This window comes from Polypterus senegalus, chromosome 12, assembly GCF_016835505.1.
Source record: "Polypterus senegalus isolate Bchr_013 chromosome 12, ASM1683550v1, whole genome shotgun sequence".
NCBI lineage: Eukaryota > Metazoa > Chordata > Cladistia > Polypteriformes > Polypteridae > Polypterus > Polypterus senegalus.
In genome coordinates this window covers 112,524,663-112,551,482 of record NC_053165.1, presented here as the reverse complement: position 1 = coordinate 112,551,482, position 26,820 = coordinate 112,524,663, and the positions used below count along the sequence as shown (strand labels likewise).

Genomic DNA, 26,820 nt, shown 5'->3' with positions numbered 1-26,820 from the left:
TTCATATTTATTTTTCAGCCACCTAAGTTACAGACTGCATGATGGCAGAGATAAAATAAGCATTGCTGGCATTAAAAAGCCACTTAATTATGATCTTTAAACCAAAAGAAAAGTCAAAAATATGGGATAGGGATTCAAACTAAATCTGAAGAGAATCACTACTACTTTTAAGGTTCTAAAGAAATGTTTGTTTTTTCTTAGCATAACTATATTCTGGAGAAAGCAGAGTAGGGTAGAAAGTTCTGTTCCAAAACACATTGTGAAATTTGTACTTAAGAAGCTGAAGACAGTCAGTTTTACCAATGTCAATACAAGAAAGAGAATGTTCAAATTCTTTGCACAGTACTGGAAAGCTTAGAAATGACAAAGAATGTTTATACAGTTGAGAAGTACTTGAAAACAAGATTTACGTGATGTTGGGATCTGAATAGCCCATGCCCTTGTCATTAGTTTGGGGTAAACAAAATAAGAATTAAAACATGAAAATTCAAAAATTGATGACAAAATGTGAAGTAAATTGTCCCATATTCAACAAAGAAACTGATACAACTCACCACTGACATGTGTGTCACTAATGGCAGAAGATTTTTGATTAACAAAATGTACGAGTAAATGTAAAACATGCCTCTTTTCACAGTTTCTCCCCTTCTAAATGTTTCTAAATTCACAGGTCTACTACATTGGAGTGTCGAGTAGAAAGTCATAGGGGTGTTGTAATGGGAAGAAGCTGGGCATCACAAGTCTGTAGTCTCTGTCTGCCATGACATTCCTAAAGGATCTAGACAAATGGTGAGAACTTAATTCAGAGCTATAAAAAAAATATCTGAGGAACATTACAAATTTTTTATATTCTGGAGATCTCGACACTAAAAGCTTTAAAGCACTATTGTGTGGCACTGCCAAGTTCACTTTCCAAAGTGCCCATTCTACCCCTTAAAGCCTGGAACAAACAACAGCTGCTGATTCCTCTGAGAATGTCAAGTGCTGCAGGCCGTGATCATTTCTCTCAACCAGCACAGCGCACTGGGACCACACTTCAGATTGAAAACAAGCCTGTGCGATGACAAGGAATGCGAATGAAGCACACACAGCCCTAATCAAGGGCTTACACTTGTTTTTGAGCAATGAATGAAGTCATGATTGTCCCCAGCCTTCCTGCACTTGAGGTCTCACAGGTGACAGTGCTCTTGTTTAGAAAGAAATACCTATGTTGATCCTGAAATAACAATTTAAAAGGTAAAAAAAACTGCATACTTTTGTTTTAAGTGCACTGATAGAGCATTAAAGCAGGGGCTTCAAATTTCAACTGGAATTCAGCAATCTCTTGTAAAGGGATATCATTGCATCCATTTTCTGAACCCACTTTACTCTCTATATGGATGCACTAAGAAAAAAGTGGAAGCATTTAAGCAGAAACTTTAGAGAGTTCTTTTAAAAATGTGTGCCAAGTTCATAATTTTTTCAGTCTATTGCCAGAACCATAAGTTAGTCAATCACACAGGTAAAATTTGCAATGTTAATCAGCAGATATAAAATTTTAATTAGCAAACAGTTTCACAGTTACACAGTAAAACAAAGGGTGGTATAAGCACTTACGTTTTTACTTTGAATATTATAAAAATAATTACATTATAATTCAGTGGGGGCTGCTGAATTGGATGGTCCTAGGTAGCTTTCTGCCATTTTAAGTGTATAATTCCATGAACCCGGCCTCACTTTATCTGATTATTAATTAGACTTTATTTTTATCAAGAGGATATTATACTCAGCCCTATTAGCCAAGTATTTGCAGGTCATAACAAATGTTAGATGACTTTTGTTCTTTTCAGAGAAGTGTTGCAAAATATTTCACTTACAAGATTGTTATCTGCGTTGTTCATAACTGACTGATATAAAAGGTAGGATTATTCTCTACTAAAGAGTTTTATTTCAACTTGGAACACTGCTTCACTTGTCCTGACAGCAGAGGGGAGGAAACAGATAAAATTTAGGGAAGAGCACAACCACAGTGAAAGGGGGGCACTGGCACATTGTGCATCAAGGCTGGGAAATCAAGTGTTTAATAGTTCTATCATAAACTCCAGCAGATGATTACACTCTTGGTCTGGTTTAATTTTGAATATTAGACTTCTTCATAGCAGAACCCTCATCTGACTACTTTAACAGTAATAGCCTAGTACAGGCAGAAGTACAACACAGGGCAGACAGCCATGGACTTAGTCTGCTGGGGATTTTGAAGATAAAATATGGGAAATAAAAATATGGGTTATGAGAAAGGAATGAGTGAGAAATTCGACCCCGATGAGCCTGCACAGGGTTTCTCAGAACAATCATGAGTAGAAGACATTTATGGTTAAGGACTAGAACATGGAAGGAGGAAGCAGGACAATACATACTTGACCGGAAACATGTACTCTACATCTCCCACAAAGCAGAAAGTACACATGATGCAAGATGAGAATACAAGATGCTAAGAAAGTAACTGTTCTTTTTGATTTCATCTGTACTTCCACAAACAAGTGCCAGGTATAATCCTTTTTTCTAGAAAATTAATTATATACACTTCTCTTTAGTTCATAATTGGTGTGAATTCTGAACATATGATACATTTTCATGAAATTCCCATGTGCCCTGGCAGAAGAAATTTGCCGGTTCTTATACAGTTCATATATCCTTTGTTGCCAACATTTGTAAAATGTCAGAATGCAGGATGTAAAGTTTGTAATTCCTTTATTAGAACATTAAACATGCAACCACCATATGATTAACAATGGTAATTTTTATTAAGCTATTAACTTCACTTTGATATGTAGGCTTTAAAAACAGCTTACAATTTATACAGTGGCAATGCCCTCCTCCAGCGCATTTCCATAAAAATCTTGACTAAAATGGAATTTGATAAGAGCTTAGATAGTCAGTCAGTCAGTCATTGTCCAACCCGCTATATCCTAACACAGGGAGCTTAGATAGGCAAACAGTAATTTGAAAGGATGAACAGAAGCACTACGCTGTTAAAATATTTCACCATAATTTCTATCCATGCTAGAGTTAAACATGAACTGTATGTTATGAAGCATGTACTCAAGACATGTGTTATTTTATTTTGGTACTCTTTAATATACTTGTTTTGTATTTACTTTGAGATTAACAAGAAGCTGGCTACATGGGAGCCACCTTAGACATACATCTTTTTAATGGGAGAAGAGGGGGCTCAATGGTGCATGGGCCACTAAGAGTTCTGGCCTTGCATCACTTAGAAATATGATGGGCCATCCTTGGCACCATGAGGGGTTAAAAGACACCTCAGTTCCAAATTGTTACCAAGTACAGAGTTGGCAATAGTGTGAGGAGCAGAGGAGAGTGTCTAGAGAGAGTCAGCAAGAGCAAGACAGTGACAGAGATAGAGTAAGAGACAGAGACAGGAGGTGACTGGAGTGCTTCTATGGTGCTTAATTCAGGGTAAGAGAGAAAGCCACTCTTCCACGAGAGACATTTCAGCAAGGATTTATTAAGACATATTTGTGCTTTGTGTTCTCTTCTTTGAGCACCACTCCTTTAAAAACACTTGTCTGTGAGGGCACTATTTTATTTATTAATTTCTTGGTGTTTTTGTAGGTGTGGAGAGCTATAATGAGTGTCAACTCCTAGCTCACGTGTAATCAGAACAATATGAAACCAGCAGCTTGCTTGCCAATGTGTAGCACTGTGAATTACTTCTTCCTTACTGCTGATGCTGGATCAGTTTCTCTTCTCTATCTGTTCTACTTCTTGATCTTACTGATGAACATGGCACTCTTATTTATAGTACTGTATTTTCAGCTTTCCCTCTCTGCAAGCTTGCAATTGATTGTGTGTGTTGGTGACTCAAACTTTCTGCCTCAAAGATTAGTGCCTATTCAGCTTCTTTTCAATAAGATACACAAGCACACCCTTAAGATCCAAACACAGGTGAGTGATACTCACCTCAATGAAAAATCGTTCCAGAGTACTAGAATGCTATCATAAAGATAAGCCAACATTCTATAGTTTGACATAAACAAATCCGAGCTGCGTTTTTAAGTAGAGCACCAGCTAAGCTCAAAAAAGATTGAAGTATCCGATTAGATTGTGGCATACATATAAAATTTCCACTTGTTCATGGTTATGTTTAAGCCATGCTTGACAGTCCTCTGAATTTTGAAAGATCAAATTTCTGCATCAGTTTGGAATTATTTGCATCACCCATGGAACACTGCTATTTTCCTGCAGCCTGGCCTTTTCTTCTTCTGATGCAGAAACAATGTGTTTTTCACTTTTCAGTAGTCTTCAAGCACAATGTATTATTACATAACATGTTCAAAATGCTACGACTAGAGTTCTGGCACTAACCAACCATAATGAACATGACACCTTTCAATTGGCTCAACTACACTTGCATCCTGATATTGTATTATCTTGAAAAGTCTTCTATGGATTTGCATAGTAATTATTATTTGAAAGACTCATTACATGTAACTCAGTTATTTTAACTCAGTTGCTCAGACTGTCCTCCACATCCAATCCTGAATGGCCACCACTTTTCACACTCAAACCACTCTTATCAACTCACATTTGTCTCTTGCATTCCAATCAGTTTATAATATATTTAAGTTGAATCATCTTTATATATATATATATATATATATATATATATATATATATATATATCTAAAAATAAATATAAATATATTGTCAGGGATGCCAGGGGCAACGACCCGGCCGGGACGCCGTGAAGGATCGGATGTGGGCCTGCACCCACCCTGGATCACATGGGGGCCGCCATCCTGGTTGCTTTGGGGGCCATGGGTTGAGGGCATGGAAGCCCCAACCTGCAGGGGCCCGTGGTCATCGCCAGGAGGCGCCCCAATGCCTTGGGGACCTGTTACCTCAGCACTTCCGCCACACCAGGAAATGCTGGGTTAAGGAGGACACCCGGTGAGCTGCCAGGAGAACAGCCGGCACTTCCGCCACGCTGGGGCGTGGCCAACGGGGGAGTTCACCTGGAGTTCATCCGGGACATGTATAAAAGGGGCCGTCTCCCTTCATTCAGAGCTGGAGTCGGGTGGAAGAAGGACGAGGCAAGAGAGGAGACTGGAGGAGGCTCGAGAAGAAGGCATTTGTGGCCAAGACTGTGTGTGTTGGGGTTTGTGCACTGTTTGGACTAAGTTTGAGTGACGTAATCTTTTGTAAATATTGTAAATAAAATATGTGTGGTGGTGATTAACAACATGTCCACCTGTCTGTGTCCGGGTCGGTTCCACAATATTATATATATATATCTTTATAGTGATCTCGATTCTAGTTTATTGTCATGTCACAAAGTCAACCTACTCTCATATACAGTGCTATCAGCTCATCTTTTTATATCTTTCCTTACAATTTTATTATGTTCAGGAAGATCCTGAAGTATTGCTTTGAGTTCCATTGCCTGGTTTAGTGGCCAACAAACCTAATTAAAAAAACAATCCCAAAGTTTATCAGACAGGTAGCCAAAGTAATTGGAGCTGATGTAGATGACTTGATATGCAGGTCCCATTGGGAAATGGTTAAAGAAATGTAAATCCAATGCAGAGAGGTAAAAAAGACAGATATAAACACAGATATGTCACTAAACAAAGACACCTACATTATATATTAATATATGCTTGATATATGGTTGAAACTATATTGAGTTTAATTACTCAATAGTTTAAATAATTTCAAAGTGTCACGAGTATGAAACTCGTGTGCTTTCATACATGGACTTTATTATAAATAGCAAGAACTGATTAACTTAAACCTACAATGTCAAGGCCAAATATTAAAACAAGTCAACATGGAAGCGTGCAGACTGTCCTGCATACTAATCTACAAGGTTTTTTAAGATTTTCCCACAATTAAATCTCTAACAGCCTGTTAGACCAGCTTATCTATTCCTCAGCAATGTCCTCATATGTACAACTTTAACATTCAGTGAACAGAAGCCTAAAAACATCATAAACAAATTCTTAGCGCTCTCATTTCTAGTGGTGGAGCAGGAAGTATGAAACTGCACCTGCCTACACATTTCAAAATTTGCAGAGAGGACATGACCTGCTGTGAGGCAGGGTCCTGTGCATCTGGGAGATTGAAGCATGTCATCCTTTGAATAGTTCTGCTGGTCTCGGCATCCTGCTGGATCGGTCGCCCCTTATTAGGTTGTTTAGAACACCAAACAAGCAGATGTACCTGTCAATTTGTGACTGACAAGTATGCCTCTTTTTTAACATCTTCATTAGACTTTTTACTGATATTTAATTTTTATTTTGCACTTGCTGTACTTATTAACTAACTCATTACCTGGTAAGAAGCAGATTACCTTCCACATAAATATATTTCCAATTTAATATTACTGAAGCTTAGCAACTATAAATCTCTGTGCACTACAAAGAACAATAATCATAGTGTTGGGGAAGGGTTTTGCCACAACTGCAATAAGTACAGTTTTGATATCAGAAAGGCACCTTTAAAAAGCAGCAAATAAATAAAATGCTTGTCTGTGAGACGCTCCATGACCTTTAGCTGACCAGTTGAGTCCCTGTGGCTGTGGAGACAACCTGTGACAGAGCAGAGAGAGCTAGAGCATTTATTACTGTCAAAAAGGAACAGTTGGTGACTTGACCTTCAGAGTCCTTGGTGGTTTTGGCTGAATGAACAAAACACCACCAGGAGGGAATGAACAGATGACAGCACTTGCACTTCTGTTCCAACTTTATCATCACAACTCTTACCAAAGAATTTCCCCTAAGCTCTTAAAATGCTTACTTGATTTTTTTAAACATGTGGCATCACTATATACTATTTAGATGATCCTTTTTTTAATTTTTCAAAGCGATTTCAGTACCTTATGGTCGCTAAGTCTACAAAGACTAACGAAAGGGGAAAATAAGGACCACAGAAAGATACAATGACTTTGAGAATTATACACAGGAGAATCATGAAAATACAACACAGCAGTACTAAAACAAAGGACAAAGCTGAGTTTCTGGCTGGACATTTAAGATAGCTAACTTTATATAAGCACTTACAAATAATCAAAGATGCATGTCAATAGTTTATTTATCACTACAGAACCAATTCACAGTAGTGCTATAACGGAGGTTGACTGGGGTCAGTTGCTCACACTCCATTTTAACTCATTATCTGCAGCCTTAAGAACCCACTGAGCAGGTTCCAAAAGTAACAGATGTACAACCACGTTACTCATTTTAAAAAAAATGTGTGTAAAGAAAAATGTTTAAAATATATTCCTCAACTTTAAATATGAAAATGATTGCTTTCAAACATTGCCCTATCGATCATATTTGATTCTACTCTTGTTGCAGAACATTTGAATTGAATTTAAACACGTATATTATGCATTTTCAGCCCTCAAAAAGAGGGACAGGTCACAGGAAACCAGTTAGGTCAGGGCAATATATTTCAGTTTCCTTGTTAACTAATGTTAATCTCTCAAACTGTACTTTTAAAATGTCAAATATAAGGAGCCAATTAATGCTTAATATTCAGTTCCTCAACTGTAAAATCATAAACAGCTTGCCCATTACACCAACTGTTCCAAGGAATTGAGTACTAAATCTTTTTAGGAGAATGTAATGCATGACAGTGTTTACGTGAAGCAGCATGTGTACTTCACTATTACACAGGGATGTTTTTAAAGAAATTAAAGTCAAAAACCACACACACACACACACACAAAGGGAAGAACAGTATATATACACAAGTCTTTTTCATCTGATACAGGCTTAAAACTCGTGGAAGGAGAACAACTAAATTAAGTATATAGGTGAATTCCAAAACTGATAAGACCCCTTCCCTTTCTGAACACTTTATGTTGTAGATTTAAATTTAAAAGGATACATTTTTGCCCATCAATTTACAATCAATAACCCATAATTACCAAGTGAAGACATGTTTTCAGAGAGGTTTGCAAATTTATTAAAATTAAAAACTGAAATCTCTCATTTATACAAGTGCTCAGACCTTTGCTTTCGCACTTGAAATTGTAATCCAGTGACTCCTGTTTGCTTTAATTATCCTTGAAATGTGACTAGAACTTGACCATCTTGTCCAACTGCAGCAAACTGATTGATTTGACTATGTTTAGAAAAGCATACACCTGTGCATAGAAGGTCTCACAATTCACATTGCATGTCATGACAAAAAAGAGTTTCAACCCTCTGTAGACTTCCATGATCAAACTGTGGTGAGGCATAGATCAAGCTTTAAGTGTTTCCAGTAGCCTCTATAACTGCAAAATGGTTTGCAACTACCAGGACTGTTTCCAGAGCTGGCTGTTTGCCAAACTGAGTAACCAGGAAGGAACCCAATGGCGACTCTAAAAAAAGATAACAAAGGGTCTCTTCTGAAATGGGAGAACCTGTGGGAAGGATGACAATATCAGCAGTACTCCATGAATCAGGTATTCTTGAACAAAAAGGCATATGACGTTTGCCGAAGTGCATTTAAAGATTCTCTGGTTGGATGTGGCAAAAACTGAACTCCTTAAGTAGGAGTTGGAAGAATTGGATGCAACTGCCCAAATTCCAGGGGACTAAACCTTGAAAAAAGACTTGCCTAAGAAGACCCAAAGCTGCCCAAGGGGTTTCTACAAAGTGTTGAATTAAGAGTGTGAAAACTTATATGAATAAGAGATTTTACTTTTTGTTTTTGTAATAAATTTGCAAACCTTTCCAAAAACAAGCTTTTATTTGTGCAAAAATTGTAAATTTATTCCTTTAAAATTAAATCTACAATACAAAAAAAGTGTGCAGAAAGTGAAGGGGTCTGAATACTTTGAGCTACATTTTTTGTATGAAAATGTGCTATATAAATATATGTTGTTGAATCCACTGTTCAGTATATACACTGTGTACACAATTATTAGGCAAGTGAGTATTTTGACCATATCATAATGTTTATGCATATATTATGACGCCAAGCTGTATAAACTTGAATATTTATTTGATATAAGCACATCAGGTGATGTGTATTTGTGTAATGAGGGAGGGTGTGGCCTAAGGAGATCAATTATTACATCAATTATTAGGCAGCTTGTTTGACTCAGGAAAAATGGGGTAAAAAGGAGATAAAATTGACTCTGAAAAGTCAAAAATTGTAAAAATGTCTTTCAGGGGGATGCAGGAACTTGCAAAGATCTTGGGGTGTGATTACAGAACCATCAAACATTTTGTTACAAATAGTTAACAGGGTTGCAAGGAAACATGTTAAGAAAAAAATACACAAATTAACTTTTGAGAAGACGATTTGAGAAGAATGAAACGTGAAGCTACCAGGAACCCATTATCCTCCAGTGCTGTCATATTCCAGAACTGCAACCTACCTGGAGTGCCCAGAAGTGCAAGGTGTTCAGCGCTCAGAAACATGGCCCAAGGTAAGTAAGGCTGACACCCAACCACCTCTGAACAAGACACTATGTTAAAATGTCAAGACTGGGCCAAGAAATATCTGGAGACAGATTTTTCAAAGATTTTATGGACTGAGAGTGACTCTTGATGGACCAGACGGAGGAGCCTGTGGCTGGATGTCACAGGCACAGAGCTCCACTTCAACTCAGACGCCAGCAAGTTGGATCAGGGTAATGGTATGGACTGGTATTATTAAAGAAAAGACAGTTGGACCTTTTCAGTTTGAAGATGGACTCAAAATCAACTCCCAAACCTACTGCCAGATTTTAGAAGACACTTTCTTCAAGCAGTGATACAGGAAGAAGTCTGCATCTTTCAAGACCACCATGATTTTTATGCAGGACAATGCTGCATTGCATACATCGAAGTACTCCACTGCGAGGCTAGCAAGGAAAGGCCTTAAATTTGAAAGAGTAATTATATGGCCCCCTTCCTCACTTGACCTAAACCCTATTGAGATCTTGTGGGCCCTTCTTAAACAGGAGATTTATTTGGTAGGGAAACAGTACACCTCTGTGAACCGTGTCTGGGGGACTGTGGTTGCTGCTACTCGAAAAGTTGATCGTCAACAGAACAAGAAACTGACAGACTCCATGAATGGAAGGCTTATGACTGTTATTGAAAAGAAGGGTGGCTATAATGGTCCCTGTTTTTGTTTTTTTTTTTAAATGTCAGAAATATTTATTTATACATTTTGGGTTGTTTGTTTATTATTCTCACTTTAACAGATGCAAATAAACAAGTTAGATGGGAAATTTTTCCTTTAGATGTGTAATAATTCTGCACACTAATAGCTGCCTAATAATTGTGTACACATATGTATTCCCCTGAGAATGATCACAATCACATTTCCTTTGTAAAACATTCAGGTTTCAGGTTTAACAACATTATGGATTGATTGATAGCACTGTATTTGTTCCACATTAAAATTAATTCTCAAAAACACAACTTGCCTAATAATTGTAAACACAGTGTACATACTTAAGTTGGATATTTGCATCCTTGAGGTTTCAGCTTCTATCAGATGAAAAACACTTGTGGATCTAGCCATTTCTAACACTAGTGTGTGTGCAGTTTTGCATACAAGTTCAATTTCTTTATTAAAAAAAATCCTGAGTAATAGTAGAAGTACACATGCTACTTTAGGTTAAACACTGTTGTGAATTGTATTCTCCTAAAAAGATTTAGCAATCAGTTCCTTGAAAAACTAGGCACAACAGGCAAGCTATCTGATTTTGGACTTGAGGGACTTAAATATTAGGCATGAATTGGCTCTTATATTTGAAATTGTAATATTTTCTGAATTCACTGTAAACGCTAAATAGTCACAGTTTCACACACAAACAAGAAAGATGTGTGGGTTTCAACCAATTGTGCTGCTCAACACTGCAAGTAATTGGAATAGCACTGAGAAGACAAAGTGTAAATCACTGTAAAAAACCAGAGGTCAGTTAAGGCTGTAATTCATATGCACAGGCCATGGCATCATCTCATTTCCTGGCTATTTCAGGACAGAATATGCCGTAAAGCAATATTCCAGGTTAATTTAACTTTATCCAGCCATCATGTTTCTTAAATATGAATATTTTTTGCCAACTCACGCACCTCTTTATTTTACAAACTGCCTCTTATGAAATTCTGTGCATATTCCAGACAAGAAGAAAAAAACAGTAGTGGGAAATTTTAGACATCATTTTTTATTCATGAAAATTATAAAATGGCAGAAAAGTAATAAAATTAAAGATTAATGAATAAAACCACTAAAGTAGTATTATTTGATCACCACATTATAAATATTGGCTTCAAGAAGAAACAGGAAAATACACTAATACACTCAACACTGTGAAGTGAGCTGGCTCCAGGTAGATGGCTTCGACAGCTATTTCAGAGCATTTTTACATTGTATTTAAAACTAGCAAAATACCCACGCTTCGCTGCGGCGAAGTACTGCCTTAAAATTTTTATTAAGAAGAAAATTAAACCTTTTTAAACTGAGGGAAAATATACCAATAATTATTTGTTAAGGATCTCTTTGTATACCACATTGAGAGTTCATTGTGAGTTCGGCCCTCCGGTTGTAATATGACCAAACTGTGCGCTGAGTTTACTCTTGAGCATGCAACGTACAGTTGGCCATGTGAACAGTAATCTTGTTTCAAATCTCACAGCTTGGATTGCTGCTGTCATAATCGGTTTGAGTTTCATGGTTTGTTTCAATTACGACAGTTTTTGTAGGACTTGTGTTGAAGAGACATTCGGTATCTGTCAAGCATTGTATGTATACAACCGGTTTCATCGATAACTTCACATCCAGCTTTTAAGAGTTTAAACATTCATAAACATCAAAGTGTCCACTACTGAAATCGTCACCTGTGAATCTAAGATTTTTAAGAGGCATTGGCGGTTATCGAAAGGTGTAAAATATTTGGTCATTTCGGTACACTTGAAAGCGACAACCGAACAATTCAGCGGCAGCCATCAACTCACATGCAGATCAATAGGTGAAGGGCTTAAGCATTTCACTCTTATAGTGCTCCTGTGTAGTATAATTATCTCCTGTACCGTCATCAGTCCACACCTTGAACCTGTCCCAGTCATTCAATACATTAGACACAATGTTCCTCCAGATATCAACAGTGAGCCTGATATGGCCGTACAATATGTAACAATAAAATGTAAAAGGTAGGTGCAATCTCCGGGCATGGAAACCACTCTGTAAGTGACAGTTCTTTGATTAATGGTGATCACCTCGATAGACATGTTAATGGGGTTACGGTTGGAATGATAAAGGAAATGGGTACCTGAACAATGTAAAGTAAGTCTAAAATACCTACACAATAACTACAATTGTAATAAATGAACAATAAAACAGTGGAGAAGCTGTGGATTAAATAAAAAGGCTGTAGTTATCAGCAGGGAGATGTGAATCCCGTGGTGAAGCAAGGAAGGGAATGTAGAGACAGGAGCGACGGACGGCCTTATATAGGCAGGCAGCCAACAATGTGGGAGGCATTGGGATGGGGGACCCAACGCCGCCTCACACGATGACCGAGCTGCAGGCTATGGACGTATATATGTACGTAAGTAGGATTCAGTTAGCATTTGGAACCCGCGTACCAAATTTCTTGAAGACGGGCCAATAAGTAACAAAGACAGTTGAAAATTTCAATATGGCGGCCGACAGTGGCGTCATACCACTGAAATAAGTACGTACATTGTTTTCAGTTAGCGCAGGGAAGCCACCTACCAAATTTCGTAAAGATGGGGCCATAAATAAAGTTCAACATGGCGGACGTTGTTGACCGTTATGACCGTTACGCGTAGAATTTTGAAATGAAACCTGCTTAACTTTTGTAAGTAAGCTATAAAGAATGAGCCTGCCAAATTTCAGCCTTCTACCTACATGGGAAGCTAGAGAATTAGTGACGTTGGAAAGTTCAATATGGCGGCCGACAGTGGCGTCATACCACCGAAATAAGTATGTACATCGGTTTTGGTTAGAACAGGTAAGCCACCTACCAAATTTCGTGAAGATGGGGTCAGCCTTCTACCTACACGGGAAGTTGGAGAATTAGTGACGTTGGAAAGTTCAATATGGTGGCCGACGGTGGCGTCATACCATCGAAATAAGTACGTACATCGGTTTCGGTTAGCGCAGGGAAGCCGCCTACCAAATTTCATGAAGATGGGGCCATAAATAAGAAAGTTCAACATGGTGGACGTTGCCGACCGTTATGTGTAGAATTTCGAAATGAAACCTGCTTAACTTTTGTAAGTAAGCTGTAAGGAATAAGCCTGCCAAATTTCAGCCTTCTACCTTACACGGGAAGTTGGAGAATTAGTGATGAGTGAGTGAGGGCTTTGCCTTTTATTAGTATAGATTTTTGTTTTATTTTGTATATGTGTTGCCTTTCATTTTACCTTCCTCATGGTATCCTGGTCTTCTATGGCTCAGGTTTAAGACGCTTCTCTTGTTGTGATGTCACTGTAGTGACTGTAATACTTGTGATCATGCACTGGTGTTTGACATCATACCAGTGATTTGGAAAGACAAAAGAAAACAACACCTTTTGTTATTCATCTGAAAATACAAATAGGCTGTTCCAGGAAGTAATGTGCAAATGCAAGATGACAGTCCTGCAGTGTGTTTAATACTATTGTATGTTGAATGGGGGCAAAAAATGGTTTAGTTTGACTTTGTATATTTAAAACTTCATACATGTTTCAGTATACTTCAAGATGTAAACGAGACAGCCATAACACAAAGTTCCTTCTGAAAGTTCTTTTGCTTTTTTGTTTCTTTCATATCAAACAATTAACATGTTAGCTCTATGTGGATGACAACACAAAGTAAATTTCTACTGTAAAAAAGGTTTACTTCCAGATTTTTTTTTAAATTGTAAATCAACCTATAAGTAAGTGTAATCCACTAGCTTTTTTCTACTTTAATCATTTGCCATCAGAGTGAGGTTAACTTTCTTTTTGACAATGGCTGAATGTAACCAATCAAAACAAATCCCCCTCAGTTATGGACTGGGTAATGTGTTAGGAATGAAAGGATGCCACATTGTTTAATGGAAATGAAAATTATCAACCTACAGAGGGCTGAATTCAAAGACACCTCAAAAATCAAAGTGAAAAAATGATGCGGCAGGCTAGTCCATCTTCCCAAAATTTCATTGCAGCAACTCAAAATCGTACTCGCTAGTTTGTATGGCCCCCACATACTTGCATGCACTCCTGACAACATCAGGGCATGCTCCTAATGAGACAACGGATGGTGTCCTGGGGGATCTCCTCCCAGATCTGGACCAGGGCATCACTGAGCTCCTGAACAGTCTGAGGTGCAACCTGGTGGCATTGGATGGACTGAAACATAATGTCCCAGTGGTATTCTATTGGATTTAGGTCAGGCGAACGTGGGAGCCAATCCATGGTATCAATTCCTTCATCTTCCAGGAACTGCCTGCATACTCTCACCACATGAGGCCAGGGATTGTTGTGTACCAGGAGGAACCAAGGACTCACTGCACCAGCCATAAGGTCTGACAATGGGTCCAAAGATTTCATCCCGACACCTAATGGCAGTCAAGGTGCCTTTGTCTAGCCCAGGGGTGGGCAAACTATGGCCCGCAGGCCACATCCGGCCCGCCGAAGATTGGTACAAAATTGCCCAAATCAAATCATATCATAATTATGACTGCATTCATTTGACCTTGTCCTGTAATGCCTAGCGTTCCACCAGGTGGCACATTAGGCGCAGTGATACATTTACTTGATTTTGCGGAATACGGGTTACTCTTCGTTATTACTCTGCTACTGCTCTGAACCCATCTGCAACAATGAGTGGGCCAAAGAAAAGAAAAGTTGACAGTGAGTGCCGAGTGTTTAATAAGGAATGGACAACTAAATACTTTTTCACTGAAGTCTGGTCAAAGGCTGTATGTCTTATTTGCCAAGAAATCGTTGCAGTTATAAAGGAATACAACATCAGCCGTCACTTTTCCACCAAGCATGCTAAATACTCTAACAACCATTCAACACAAGAACGGATGGCTACCGCTCCGAGGTTGGCAGCTAGTTTGCAGGCTCAGCAAAACCTTTATCCGACAAACTGCCATCCAAGAATCAAGCACGAAGGCAAGTTATGTGCTGGCATTCAAATTAGCAAAGACCAGCAAGCCTTTCTTCGAAGGGGAGTTTCTCAAAGAGTGCATGGTAGAGACAGCAGGTATCTTGTGACCTGAGAGCAAGAACTAATTTGAAAAAATTAGCTAATCACACAGGACAGGGACTCGCCTTGTTGAGCTAATTGACGAAGACTTAGCTAGCAAGTTAAACAAAAAAGCAGAGTCATTTACATTATATTCCTTGCCACTGGACAAAAGTAATGACATAAAGGACACCGCTCAGCTTTTAATTTTTATCAGAGGGATAAATGACAATTTTGAGATAACGGAGGAGTTTTTGGCCATGGAAACCCTAAAGGGGAAAACGCGGGGAGAGGACTTGTATGACAGCGTGTCGGGGGTCATCAATAGGCACAAGCTACCTTGGAGTACGCTCGCCAGTGTTACCACAGATGGATCACCAAATCTGACTGGAAAAAACGTTGGGTTGCTCAAAAGAATCCAGGAGAGGATGAAGGAGGACAACCCTGAGCAGGAGGTAATTTTATTATACTGCCTAATCCACCAAGAAGCACTGTGTAAATCAGTATTGCAGCTTGACTGCGTAGTGAAGCCAGTTGTAAAACTTGTTAACTTTATTCGAGCGAGGGGACTTAAGCATCGTCAGTTTATTACGTTTCTTGAAGAAATTGACGCTCATCACCAGGACTTGCTTTACTACTCCAATGTCCGCTGGTTAAGTTTGGGGAAAGTTTGTCGATGAGTGAGGGAGCTCAAACAGGAGATTATCTCATTTTTGGAGGAACTTGAGAAAGCTGACGATTTTCTTGAGCTGAGTGACACAGATTGGCTTTGTGATTTAGCTTTTGCTGTGGGCATACTGACACACATGAATGAGCTGAACGTGAAGCTACAAGGGAAAGACCAGTTTGTGCATTAGAACCAAGCTAGCTTTATTCTCAAAGCAAATGTCAAACAACTCATTCGTTCATTTCCCCAAACTGGCTACGCTGAAAGAGGCCCCTCGACTTGTGAAAAAATACAGGAAATCACTGGACGACCTGCATGGAGAATTCTGCCGTCGGTTCTCTGATTTTGGAAAAATTTACATGTCACTTTAGCTGGTGTCATGTCCCTTCACACAGGACCCAGAAATGGTGCCACAGGAGTTGCAGTTGGAACTGATTGATCTCCAATATGACACCGTCTTAAAGGAGAAGTTTAACTCTCTTAAACTGGATGAGTTTTATGTTTCATTAAGCGCAGCCAAATTTCCAAACATGCAGAAAATGGCACAGAGGATGCTGGTGTTATTCGGCTCTACGTATGTGTGTGAACAGACTTTTAGTGTGATGAACACCAACAAAGCACCCCACATATCCCAGTTGAGCAATGAACACCTCAGATCTGTTCTGGGAATTGCCACAACAAAACTAACACCAGACTTTGATGCACTGGCAAAAAAGGGTGATCAACAACACTGTTCCCACTAAAAGTGAATGTAAATATTAACACTGTAATGCCTTTTTTATGTTTATGTTTGATATGTATGCATCTAGTGCTGGCCCGGCCCATCTGTCAAATTTTAAAAGTAAATGTGGTCCCTGAACCAAAAGGTTTGCCCACCCCTGGTCTAGCCTATAGAAACTGGATATGCCTCCCCAGACCATCACTGACCCACCACCAAACCGGTCATGCTGAACGATGCTACAGGGAGCATAATGTTTCTCCACGGCCTCTCCAGACCCTTTCACATCTGTCACATGTGCTCAGGGTGAACCTGCTCTCATCTGTGAAAAGCACAGGGCGCCAGTGGTGGATCTGCCAATTCTGGTATTCTATGACAAATGCCAATCGCGCTCCATGGTGCCAGACAGTTAGCACATGGTCCACTAGAGGACATCTGGGCCTCAGGCCACCATCATGTTTCTGATTGTTTGGTCAGAGACATTCACACCAGTGGCCTGCTGAAAGTCATTTTGTAGGGCTCTGGCAGAGCTCATTCTGTTCCTCCTTGACCAAAGGACCAGGTACAGGTCCTTCTAATGGGTTAAGGACTTTCCACGGCCCTGTCCAGCTCTCGTAGAGTAACTGCCTGTCTCCTGGAATCTCCTCCATGCCCTTGAGAGTGTGCTGGGAGACACAGCAAGCCTTCTGGCAATGGCACATATTGATGTGCCATCCTGAGCAACCTCTATAGGGTCCAGGTATCGCCTCATACTACCAGTAGTGACACTGACAGTAGCCAAATGGAAAACTACTGAAAAAACATTCAGAAAAGATGAGTAGGGAAAAATGTCAGTGGCCTCCACCTGTTAAACCATTCCTGTTTTGGGGGGTCATCTCATTATTGCTCCTCTAGTGCACCTGTTGTTAATTTCATTAACACCAATGTAGCTGAAACTGATTAACAATCCCCTCTGCTACTGACCAGATCAACAGCCCAGAAGTTTCACTGACTTGATGATGTACTCTAATTAAAAATTGTTCCTTTAATGCAATTTTATTTCTATTTGTATGCTGATAATAGCCTTGGAAAAGACCGGCACCCTGTCTTGGGTTTGTTCCTGCTCTTTGCCCAATGCCAGCAAAAAAACTAATTCCTCATGATCTTCAAGTGGACAGAGAGTATAGACTGGATGGATAGATGGGTGTATAAATGGATGGATCTCTGGATGATTATTCTCAAACATACACAGAACATAAAACATGAGAAAATGTGCTATTAAACTATATGCTAGGCCAGGGGTCCTCAATCCCAGTCCTGGAGAGCCGCAGTGGCTGCAGGTTTTTGTTCTGACCTGGTTGCTTAATTAGAAAGCAATTCTTGCCAATAAAGCACTAACAAGCTGTGAAATTAAATTAACTCTGCTATGTCAGGTCATTCCCATATCCTAGATTTTCTTTTCCTTTCTATCATGCAAATGATTTGAAGGCTAAAATGGACGAGTAATTCTCAGTCCTTCACTTTTTTCTCTTCATTTTTCTTCCAAGTATTTAATTAAACCCAATAGTGCAGTTAAATACACACAGGTGTAAATGTAAATAAGCTAAATGGAGAAATGCTGCTCTCTCTTGTCATTTGCATGTTATTGATAATAAGGAGCAATTAAAATAGCTGTTTAAGACAAAATTAAGCAATAAGGGCTCAAAATCACTAAAGTGAAGCAGAAGTGTTACTTTAGCAATAAGTGCTTTTTATTAAGCAACTGGGTTGGAGCAAAAACTTGCAGCCACTGCGGCTCTCCAGGACCGTGATTGAGGGCCCCTGTGCTAGGCCATGAACCTTTAAATATTTGATGCTTTGTTTTATGCATCTATCTAAGAGTCTCTAAATGTTATTTATTTAATGGTACGCAAAATTATAAACTACCCTACAACAAATGTATCAATGTATTAAAACAGAAAAAATACCTCAATATGAAGAGTAAAATGAGCAATTTAGAAAAGTTCAATGCAGTCCATTAAAAAACAAAAAATCAATAAAAAGCCTGAGTAAAAAAATGACAACAGAAGATGAGATGTCACAGGATAAGCAGGACAGTGCCTCCTTTCAAAAACAGGAAAAAAAACATTGAAATGGAATGTTGCTGTCCAAAGAGCCAGAGACGGAACAAAAGACAGTGAGAACCCACAAACAAAGCTCAAAATTAATTTCTTTTTAAGAGCAAGGAAAACTGCTTCTGAACTCACTATCACATCACATGGCACTGATTACCAGAACACCTGTATCTTAACATGAAAGGCTTGGGAAACCATTGTCAGGAAGTGGTCCATCACTCTCTAACCAAAGGTGCAAATGACTTTGATGGCATCTAGCTCTAACTGCTGTATTGCTTACCTGGGAATCCATGTGGTTAACTGTATACTTGTTTTTCCTCTAGACATACAAAAACTATCCAATTCAGATGACCTCTGCTATTTTCTGTTTTACCAAATTCTTGATTAAATATATGTTTCAAAGACAGATAGATACAGCAGAATCAAGGACACAGCTTGGTTCAGTAGATGATCTGATGGTGGCAATTTTGCAGTGCATCTGGTGGGTCTTTTGACATTCCAGTATGTTTGTAAAAAAAGTTTGTTAAGGAATTCCAACTTTTAATGTGCTCATGTATTAAGAGACAAATTGTAACTCAGATAAGTCCTAGTCAACACCAATCACTTTAACTGATTAAACGTTTGTTTTTTGTCTCCTGGATTCACAGAAAAAGTCACAGTGCTACAATAGAACACAATAAACGAATGAATATATACATTTCTTCACCAAACTAAAAGGTACGTAAACTAAAGAGTTCAAAATGCAAATATACAGTGTAAATGCAGACTTCAGAATTGGTTTGGGGCAGCCAAATTATTAAATGCAGCAATTCATGTCCTTTTGTGAATACTGTGTTTAAATTATAAGTATTCCTATGTAATTAGGTTGTGCAGGACAACAAAAAAGCACAAAAAGATAACATATAGCTGGATCAGTTATTAACAGATCTAGAATTGGGTAGGCAAGATGCTACCCTACCATAAATCTTACATGATTAAAGCCAAGCTGGAACAAATTCCATTTCAGATGTTGTTCTAAATCCATTTGGAGCGTGTCTTGTGTAAAATGAAAACTTCTTGATAATTATGTGTAATTCAAAAAGATCTTGCTGGGATGATATCTTTGTAATTAGACTCGAAAACATTGTGGCATTGGCTGCAATCAAATTTCTTTTATCATGTAATGAAATACTAATAACAAAGTGGAAGTCCAGACCTACTAGGCTATATCTCAAGCTTCACTATCTAATAATGATTCCAGCCATATCTGCAAAAGGTCAATGGATCTATTTTATTCATCCATCCAGTTTTAAATCTACTCATCCAATTCATGGATGCAGAGAGCAAGTGCCTGTAAAGCTAAAATACAATTGAGGTTTGTAACGATTAACTACTAAGGGAGATACAGTCGACTGCAAACAGGCTCCACCCCTTGGCCTCGTTTCTCTTCCCATTCCAGTAACTTCGTCTGTCTCCAATCTTGGAATCAAAATGGATACGTTCCTGAAAATGGATGCTCAAGTCAACAGCACAGTAAAATCCTGCTTTTTCCATCTAAGGCGAATCGCCAAACTCAAGCCTATTCTTTCTAACCACCTCCTGGAATCAGTAATTCATGCATTCATTACGTCCCGGCTTGACTACTCTAATTCCTGCCTTTTTGGTATCAGTAAAGCCACACTTTCTAGACTCCAACTGGCTCAAAATGCGGCTGCAAGGCTTCTAACTGGAAGTAGCAGAATCCAACACATTTCACCAATTTTGAAAACCCTTCACTGGCTGCCGGTTAGATTCAGAATCGATTTTAAGATTCTCCTCCTAACCTATAAGGCATTAAACGGTCTAGCCCCCGCCTATTTGAGTGTCTTGCTCCATTGTCACAATCCCCCTCGTGTTCTTAGATCCACAGATCAGCTGCTCCTAACCGTTCCCAAGGCACGTTTTAAAGCTCGTGGTGAAAGGGCTTTCTCCGTCTGTGCACCCAGGCTCTGGAACTCCCTGCCCTTAGTGGTTAGGCAAGCCGCTTCTGTCGCCACATTCAAATCTAAGCCTAAAACGCACTTCTTCACATTGGCTTTTAATTCTTAACCTGTTTCATTTTCCACTTGTCTTTTGCTATTTTCTCTATTTTATTTGGTCCCTTGACCTGTTTTTAGTATCTCTGTTTTAATTCTCTCTTAATGTTTATTTTTAATATTTTGCTTTTAGTCCTGCTTGTTGTAACTGTACAGCGCTTTGGTCAGTTGTAATGCTGTGTTTTTAAGCTCAACAAATAAATATGGTATGGTATGGTATGGTATATGAAAAGTTTGGGAAATCCTCTCAGTCTGCATTATAATTTACTCTACTTTCAACAAAAAAGATAACAGTGGTATGTCTTTCATTTCCTAGGAACATCTGAGTACTGGGGTGTTTTCCGAACAAAGAGTTTTATTGAAGCAGTATTTAGTTGTATGAAATTAAATAAATGTGAAAAACTGGCTGTGCACAAATTTGGGTACCCTTGTAATTTTGCTGATTTGAATGCATGTAACTGCTCAATACTGATTACTTTCAACACCAAATTGGTTGGATTAGCTCATTAAGTCTTGAACTTCATAGACATGTGTGTCCAATCATGAGAAAAGGTATTTAAGGTGGTCATTTGCAAGTTGTGCTTCCATTTGACTCTCCTCTGAAGAGTGACAGCATGAAATCCTCAAAGCAACTCTCAAAAGATCTGAAAACAAAGACTGTTCAGTATCATGGTTCAGGGGAAGGCTACAAAATGTTATCTCAGAGGTTTAAACTGTTAGTTTCAACTGTAAGGAATGTAATTAGGAAATGGAAGGCCACAGGCACAATTGCTGTTAAACCCAGGTCTGGCAGGCCAAAAAAAATACAGGAGTGGCATATGCGCAGGATTGTGAGAATGGTTACAGACAACTTTCACAGATCACCTCCAAAGACCTGCAAGAACATCTTGCTGCAGATGGTGTATCTGTACATCGTTCAACAATTCAGTGCAATTTGCATAAAGAATATCTGTAGAGCAGGGTGATGAGAAAGAAGCCCTTTCTGCACTCAAGCCACAAACACTCATTTAGATAAGCCAGATTCATTTTGGAATAAAGTGCTTTGGACTGATGAGAGAAAAGTTGAGTTATTTGGTCATTACAAAAAGCGCTTTGCATGGCTGAAGAAGAACAACGCATTCCAAGAAAGACACCTGCTACCTACTGTCAAATTTGGTGGAGGTTCCATCATGCTGTGGGACTGTGCAGCTAGTTCAGGGACTGGGGCCCTTGTTATGGTAAAGGGTCGGATGAATTCAACCCAATATCAACAAATTCTTCAGGATAATGTTCAACCATCAGTCACAAAGTTGAAGTTACGCAGGGGTTGGCTATTTCAACAAGACAATGACCCAAAACACAGTTTGAAATCTACAAAGGCATTCATGCAGAGGGAGAAGTACAATGTTCTGGAATGGCCGTCACAGTCCCCTGACTTGAATATCATCGAAAATCTATGGGATGATTTGAAGCAGGCTGTTCATGCTCAACAGCCATCAAATTTAACTGAACTGGAGAGATTTTGTGTGGAAGAATGGTCAAAAATACCTCCATCCAGAATCCAGACACTCATCAAAGGCTATAGGAGGTGTCTGGAGGCTGTTATATTTGTAAAAGGAGGCTCAACTAAGTACTGATGCCCAAATGTATGCACCTGTCTAATTTTGTTATGATACATATTGTATATTTTCTGTTAATCCAATAAACCTAATGCCACTGCTGAAATACTACTGTTTCCATAAGGCATGTCATATATTAAAAGGAAGTTGCTACTTTGAAAGCTCAGCCAAAGATAAACAAAAATCCAAAGAATTAAGAGGGGTTCCCAAACATTACCATGTGACTGTATGATCTCATTGAGATGATGCCCTAACTGGTCAGCATGATACTCTTACTGTTCAGGGCATCAGGGGAACCTACTGCCTACTGACTATGTAAATTCAAAGTCAGCTCATACTGTTACTGTGACAACATATATTAAGGAGATATATGAAAACATATGTGAAGATAGCTTGACTCTTGCACCATGCCCAAAGTCCAGAAAGTAGCCTGGCATGTCTATAATTATACTAAATTGTTCCACAGCTCCTCTTAGGGGTAATCTATAGTAGCTTTTGCATGGTACATAACCCTATGCATTATACACAATTACAACCTCTAAATTTATATCTCCATGACAATCTTGCTAATGTATTCAAAACTAGTTAATTCTTCCTTATGGACTTACCCACTGGGCTGGAGCCTGCACCGTTTGGCATTGTGAGGTCAGCAGAACCCAGCATACCACCTAATGAGACGCACAAAACAATATTATTAACTCCATTGAAAGTTGTCAAAGCGATCCCCACCCAATCAAAAAAGCAAATAAAGTTCCCTACAGACACAGAAATGTCAGAATCAGCATAACCATGAAGAACAGGAATTAGCAAAAATGGAGTCAACAGCGGAAAACAGCACACTAGTTTTTCATTGTGAAAAAAATGATAGCTGCAATTTGGAATGCAACAAACCTCCCTTTACCTAACCTCAATAAAACTGCATGTGTTAAGGTTCAGAGTGTGTTAACCAGAACATAATATCACAAATATAAAGTTGTCTTCATTAGTGATAGCACCATGCACTTAATGTACAACATACCAAATATTTGTTCCCACGGACTTCAGTTTTTTTGTAATGAGTCAAAAAAGAATAGCAATAAACCTGAACATTAATAACATTAGTTTTAGTTTCCCATTAATGAAAAATATTAAATAAAAAGTTATGAATAAAAACGATAAAGGAATGCAAATATCAGTATTTCTGTATTATTAAAATGTTTATTACTTTAGGTGACATTGTTTACAGTATTGTAAACTACAGTTAACTAGCCCTCTTGTCACACGGTTCCAATGTTTCATATTTAAATCATGGCCTGGGTATGGTCTGTGTGGAATTTGCATATATTCCCATATCTTGGATGGTTTTGCCCGGATTGTCTGAAGCATATTAAGTTAAATGACAGCTTTAAATTGTTCTGTATGAATACATCAGTAAATGTGAAGGACATGATGGGGTCAAGATTGATTCTCCAAGGGTATTCAAAACATGAATAAATTGATATTTTTTTCAATAATTAGAGTACAGCTACATAGGAGGACAACAAATATGATATACATTTTGATCCTACTATCTTGAATCCTCTTGAATCGAATGTAACATATTTATGGTTTAGGAAAGATAATTTCTGTACATAAGCATAAAGATTGATACAGAAAAACAGGAGCATTTCAGAAACAAGGAATATTTCAGTGACTTGTCAATCAATCAATCAACATTTCTTTAATATGTGCTGGTTAAGTTAGAGGGTGACTCCAAACTGGTCTGCTATGAGTTTTTGTGTCCTCTGTTAGAGTGGTGCTGCTGCCCAGGCATGGTCCTTGTATTCGATTTAATGCTGCTATCATAGGTTTCAGCTAAATGTGGCCTAGAAATGGTAAAAATAATCAGATGGTAGTACATTTTGCTACTGTTGGTCTATAAAATATAAACATATACTATTATGGCATTTCTTATTGTCATGCATTGTTAATGCTTTTGTAAAATTACCATTAAAACATTCTTTCTATATTTTCACAAGATTCCACTGCAGCATTTCAATATAATTGCCATTTCCAACATCAGCCTTTCATTTGCTTCCAGTCATTTTCATAATCAGAGACCAAGTACTGAAAATACTGTTTTCGTCTAATCTTTTCTTCAATTCTGCTTTCATTTTGAAATACACAGTATATATACCGTAGCAGTCTATCCAATTCGACAGTCAATACTAGTTTGATTTAATGTGAATTTAAGTGCCTTTTTCAAGCTCCTGCTTTTTTATTGTAGCAAGTGTAAGGCATATTACGCAGATTAAGATGATACAATAGTTAATTTTTCAACGCACTTATTACGTTCTTGTTCTGTAAGTATAACACAGTGTGTTAGTGTTGGCCTGAACAATCACTCAGTCAAATAGCTTGTTAGACTGTGTCACACTAATAGGCTACTTTTTTGTGAAGCAGTGCACATTCACCAAAAGCAACTTTTTTATTTTTTTCATACTGAAGTTGTTAAATGCATCTGTACCCCTGATAGGGCCTGGTTGTGGTTAACACTGAGGAGAGAGGTGAGACCACATGCCTGCTCTGCAGAAGTTTTGCTAACACTCATGCTACAGCTTGCACTCAATTCCTTCTTTCTCATCCCCTCTCTAAGGGTCTGACATAGATGATTACATTATAATGTACATTTTAGGGCCTATTACTTGAAGCAAACAGTCTGCAACCTCACCTGAAAAGAAGAATTCATTTGTCAAGTCATAGCTTTGAAGATCTTGTTAACTGGCAGTTTAACAATGAGGTAAAAGAAACAATGTGCCACTTTGATGCAAACCAAGCTAATCATGCTCATTAATAAAAGGAAAACAAATAAATAAAAATAAACATTGCTCTTGATGTGGGTTAAAGAAAGAATGTATTTGTTAATCTTTCTATTCCTACTTTCTTTTCTTCTACTACTATTGTTATTTCTTTATAGTTTCTACTTTATCTAATTTATTTTCCTGCTCTTAGGCCACATTTTATTGGCAAGTCATTTGGTTTTATGGTTTTATTTATGTACATAGAAAATTTAAAACAACTAAAAGTTGACCAAAGCACTTTACACAGACTAAGAATTAACAGTAAGAAATAAAAGCCAGATAAGGAATTACTAAAAAGAAAGAAAAAAAATTATACATGCATGAACACACATATACCAACACACACATATAAATAGCTTATATAAAATTATGTAAAATAAAATATATACAGAAGATGAACACAGTATTAACAATATACACTCACCTAAAGGATTATTAGGAACACCATACTAATACAGTGTTTGACCCCCTTTCACCTTCAGAACTGCCTTAATTATACGTGGCATTGATTCAACAAGGTGCTGAAAGCATTCTTTAGAAATGTTGGCCCATATTAATAGGATAGCATCTTGCAGTTGATGGAGATTTGTGGGATGCACATCCAGGGCACGAAGCTCCCATTCCACCACATCCCAAAGATGCTCTATTGGGTTGAGATCTAGTGACTGTGGGGGCCATTTTAGTAAAGTGAACTCATTGTCATGTTCAAGAAACCAATTTGAAATGATTCGAGCTTTGTGACATGGTGCATTATCCTGCTGGAAGTAGCCATCAGAGGATGGGTACATGGTGGTCTTGAAGGGATGGACATGGTCAGAAACAATGCTCAGGTAGCCCGTGGCATTTAAACGATGCCCAATTGGCAGTAAGGGGCCTAAAGTGTGCCAAGAAAACATCCCCCACACCATTACACCACCACCACCACCAGCCTGCACAGTGGTAACAAGGAATGATGGATCCATGTTCTCATTCTGTTTATGCCAAATTCTGACTCTACCATTTGAATGTCTCAACAGAAATTGAGACTCATCAGACCAGGCAACATTTTTCCAGTCTTCAACTGTCCAATTTTGGTGAGCTTGTGCAAATTGTAGCCTCTTTTTCCTATTTGTAGTGGAGATGAGTGGTACCCGGTGGGGTCTTCTGCTGTTGTAGCCCATCCGCCTCAAGGTTGTGCGTGTTGTGGCTTCACAAATGCTTTGCTGCATACTTTGATTGTAACGAGTGGTTATTTCAGTCAAAGTTGCTCTTCTATCAGCTTGAATCAGTCGGCCCATTCTCCTCTGACCTCTAGCATCAACAAGACATTTTCGCCCCCAGGACTGGATGTTTTTCCCTTTTCACACCATTCTTTGTAAAACCTAGAAATAGCTGTGCGTGAAAATCCCAGTAATTGAGCAGATTGTGAAATACTCAGACCGGCCCGTCTGGCACCAACAACCATGCCACACTCAAAATTGCTTAAATCACCTTTGTTTCCCATTCTGACATTCAGTTTGGAGTTCAGGAGATTGTCTTGACCAGGACCACACCCCTAAATGCACTGAAGCAACTGCCATGTGATTGATTGATTGATTAGATAATTGCATTAATGAGAAATTGAACAGGTGTTCCTAATAATCCTTTAGGTGAGTGTAAATAGAAAGATTTAAGCACTCACACTCGTAAGCTAAAAAGCAAGTAAATTAAAGTGC

At 38.5% G+C, this 26,820-nt stretch overlaps 1 protein-coding gene across 15 annotated transcripts in view; it reads right to left on the bottom strand.

Moving 5' to 3' along the window:
• Positions 1–26,820, bottom strand: part of mef2aa (myocyte enhancer factor 2aa) — a 534,066-nt gene that overhangs the window by 38,342 nt on the left and 468,904 nt on the right. For 10 of the 15 annotated variants that reach the window (XM_039773273.1, XM_039773279.1, XM_039773284.1 and 7 more), the window contains one exon: positions 22,916–22,975. The exons of the other annotated variants lie outside the window; for them this stretch is intronic. In XM_039773273.1, the coding sequence (XP_039629207.1) occupies positions 22,916–22,975 (60 nt within the window). The remainder of the gene's footprint in view (positions 1–22,915; positions 22,976–26,820) is intronic. 15 annotated transcript variants of the gene reach the window in all.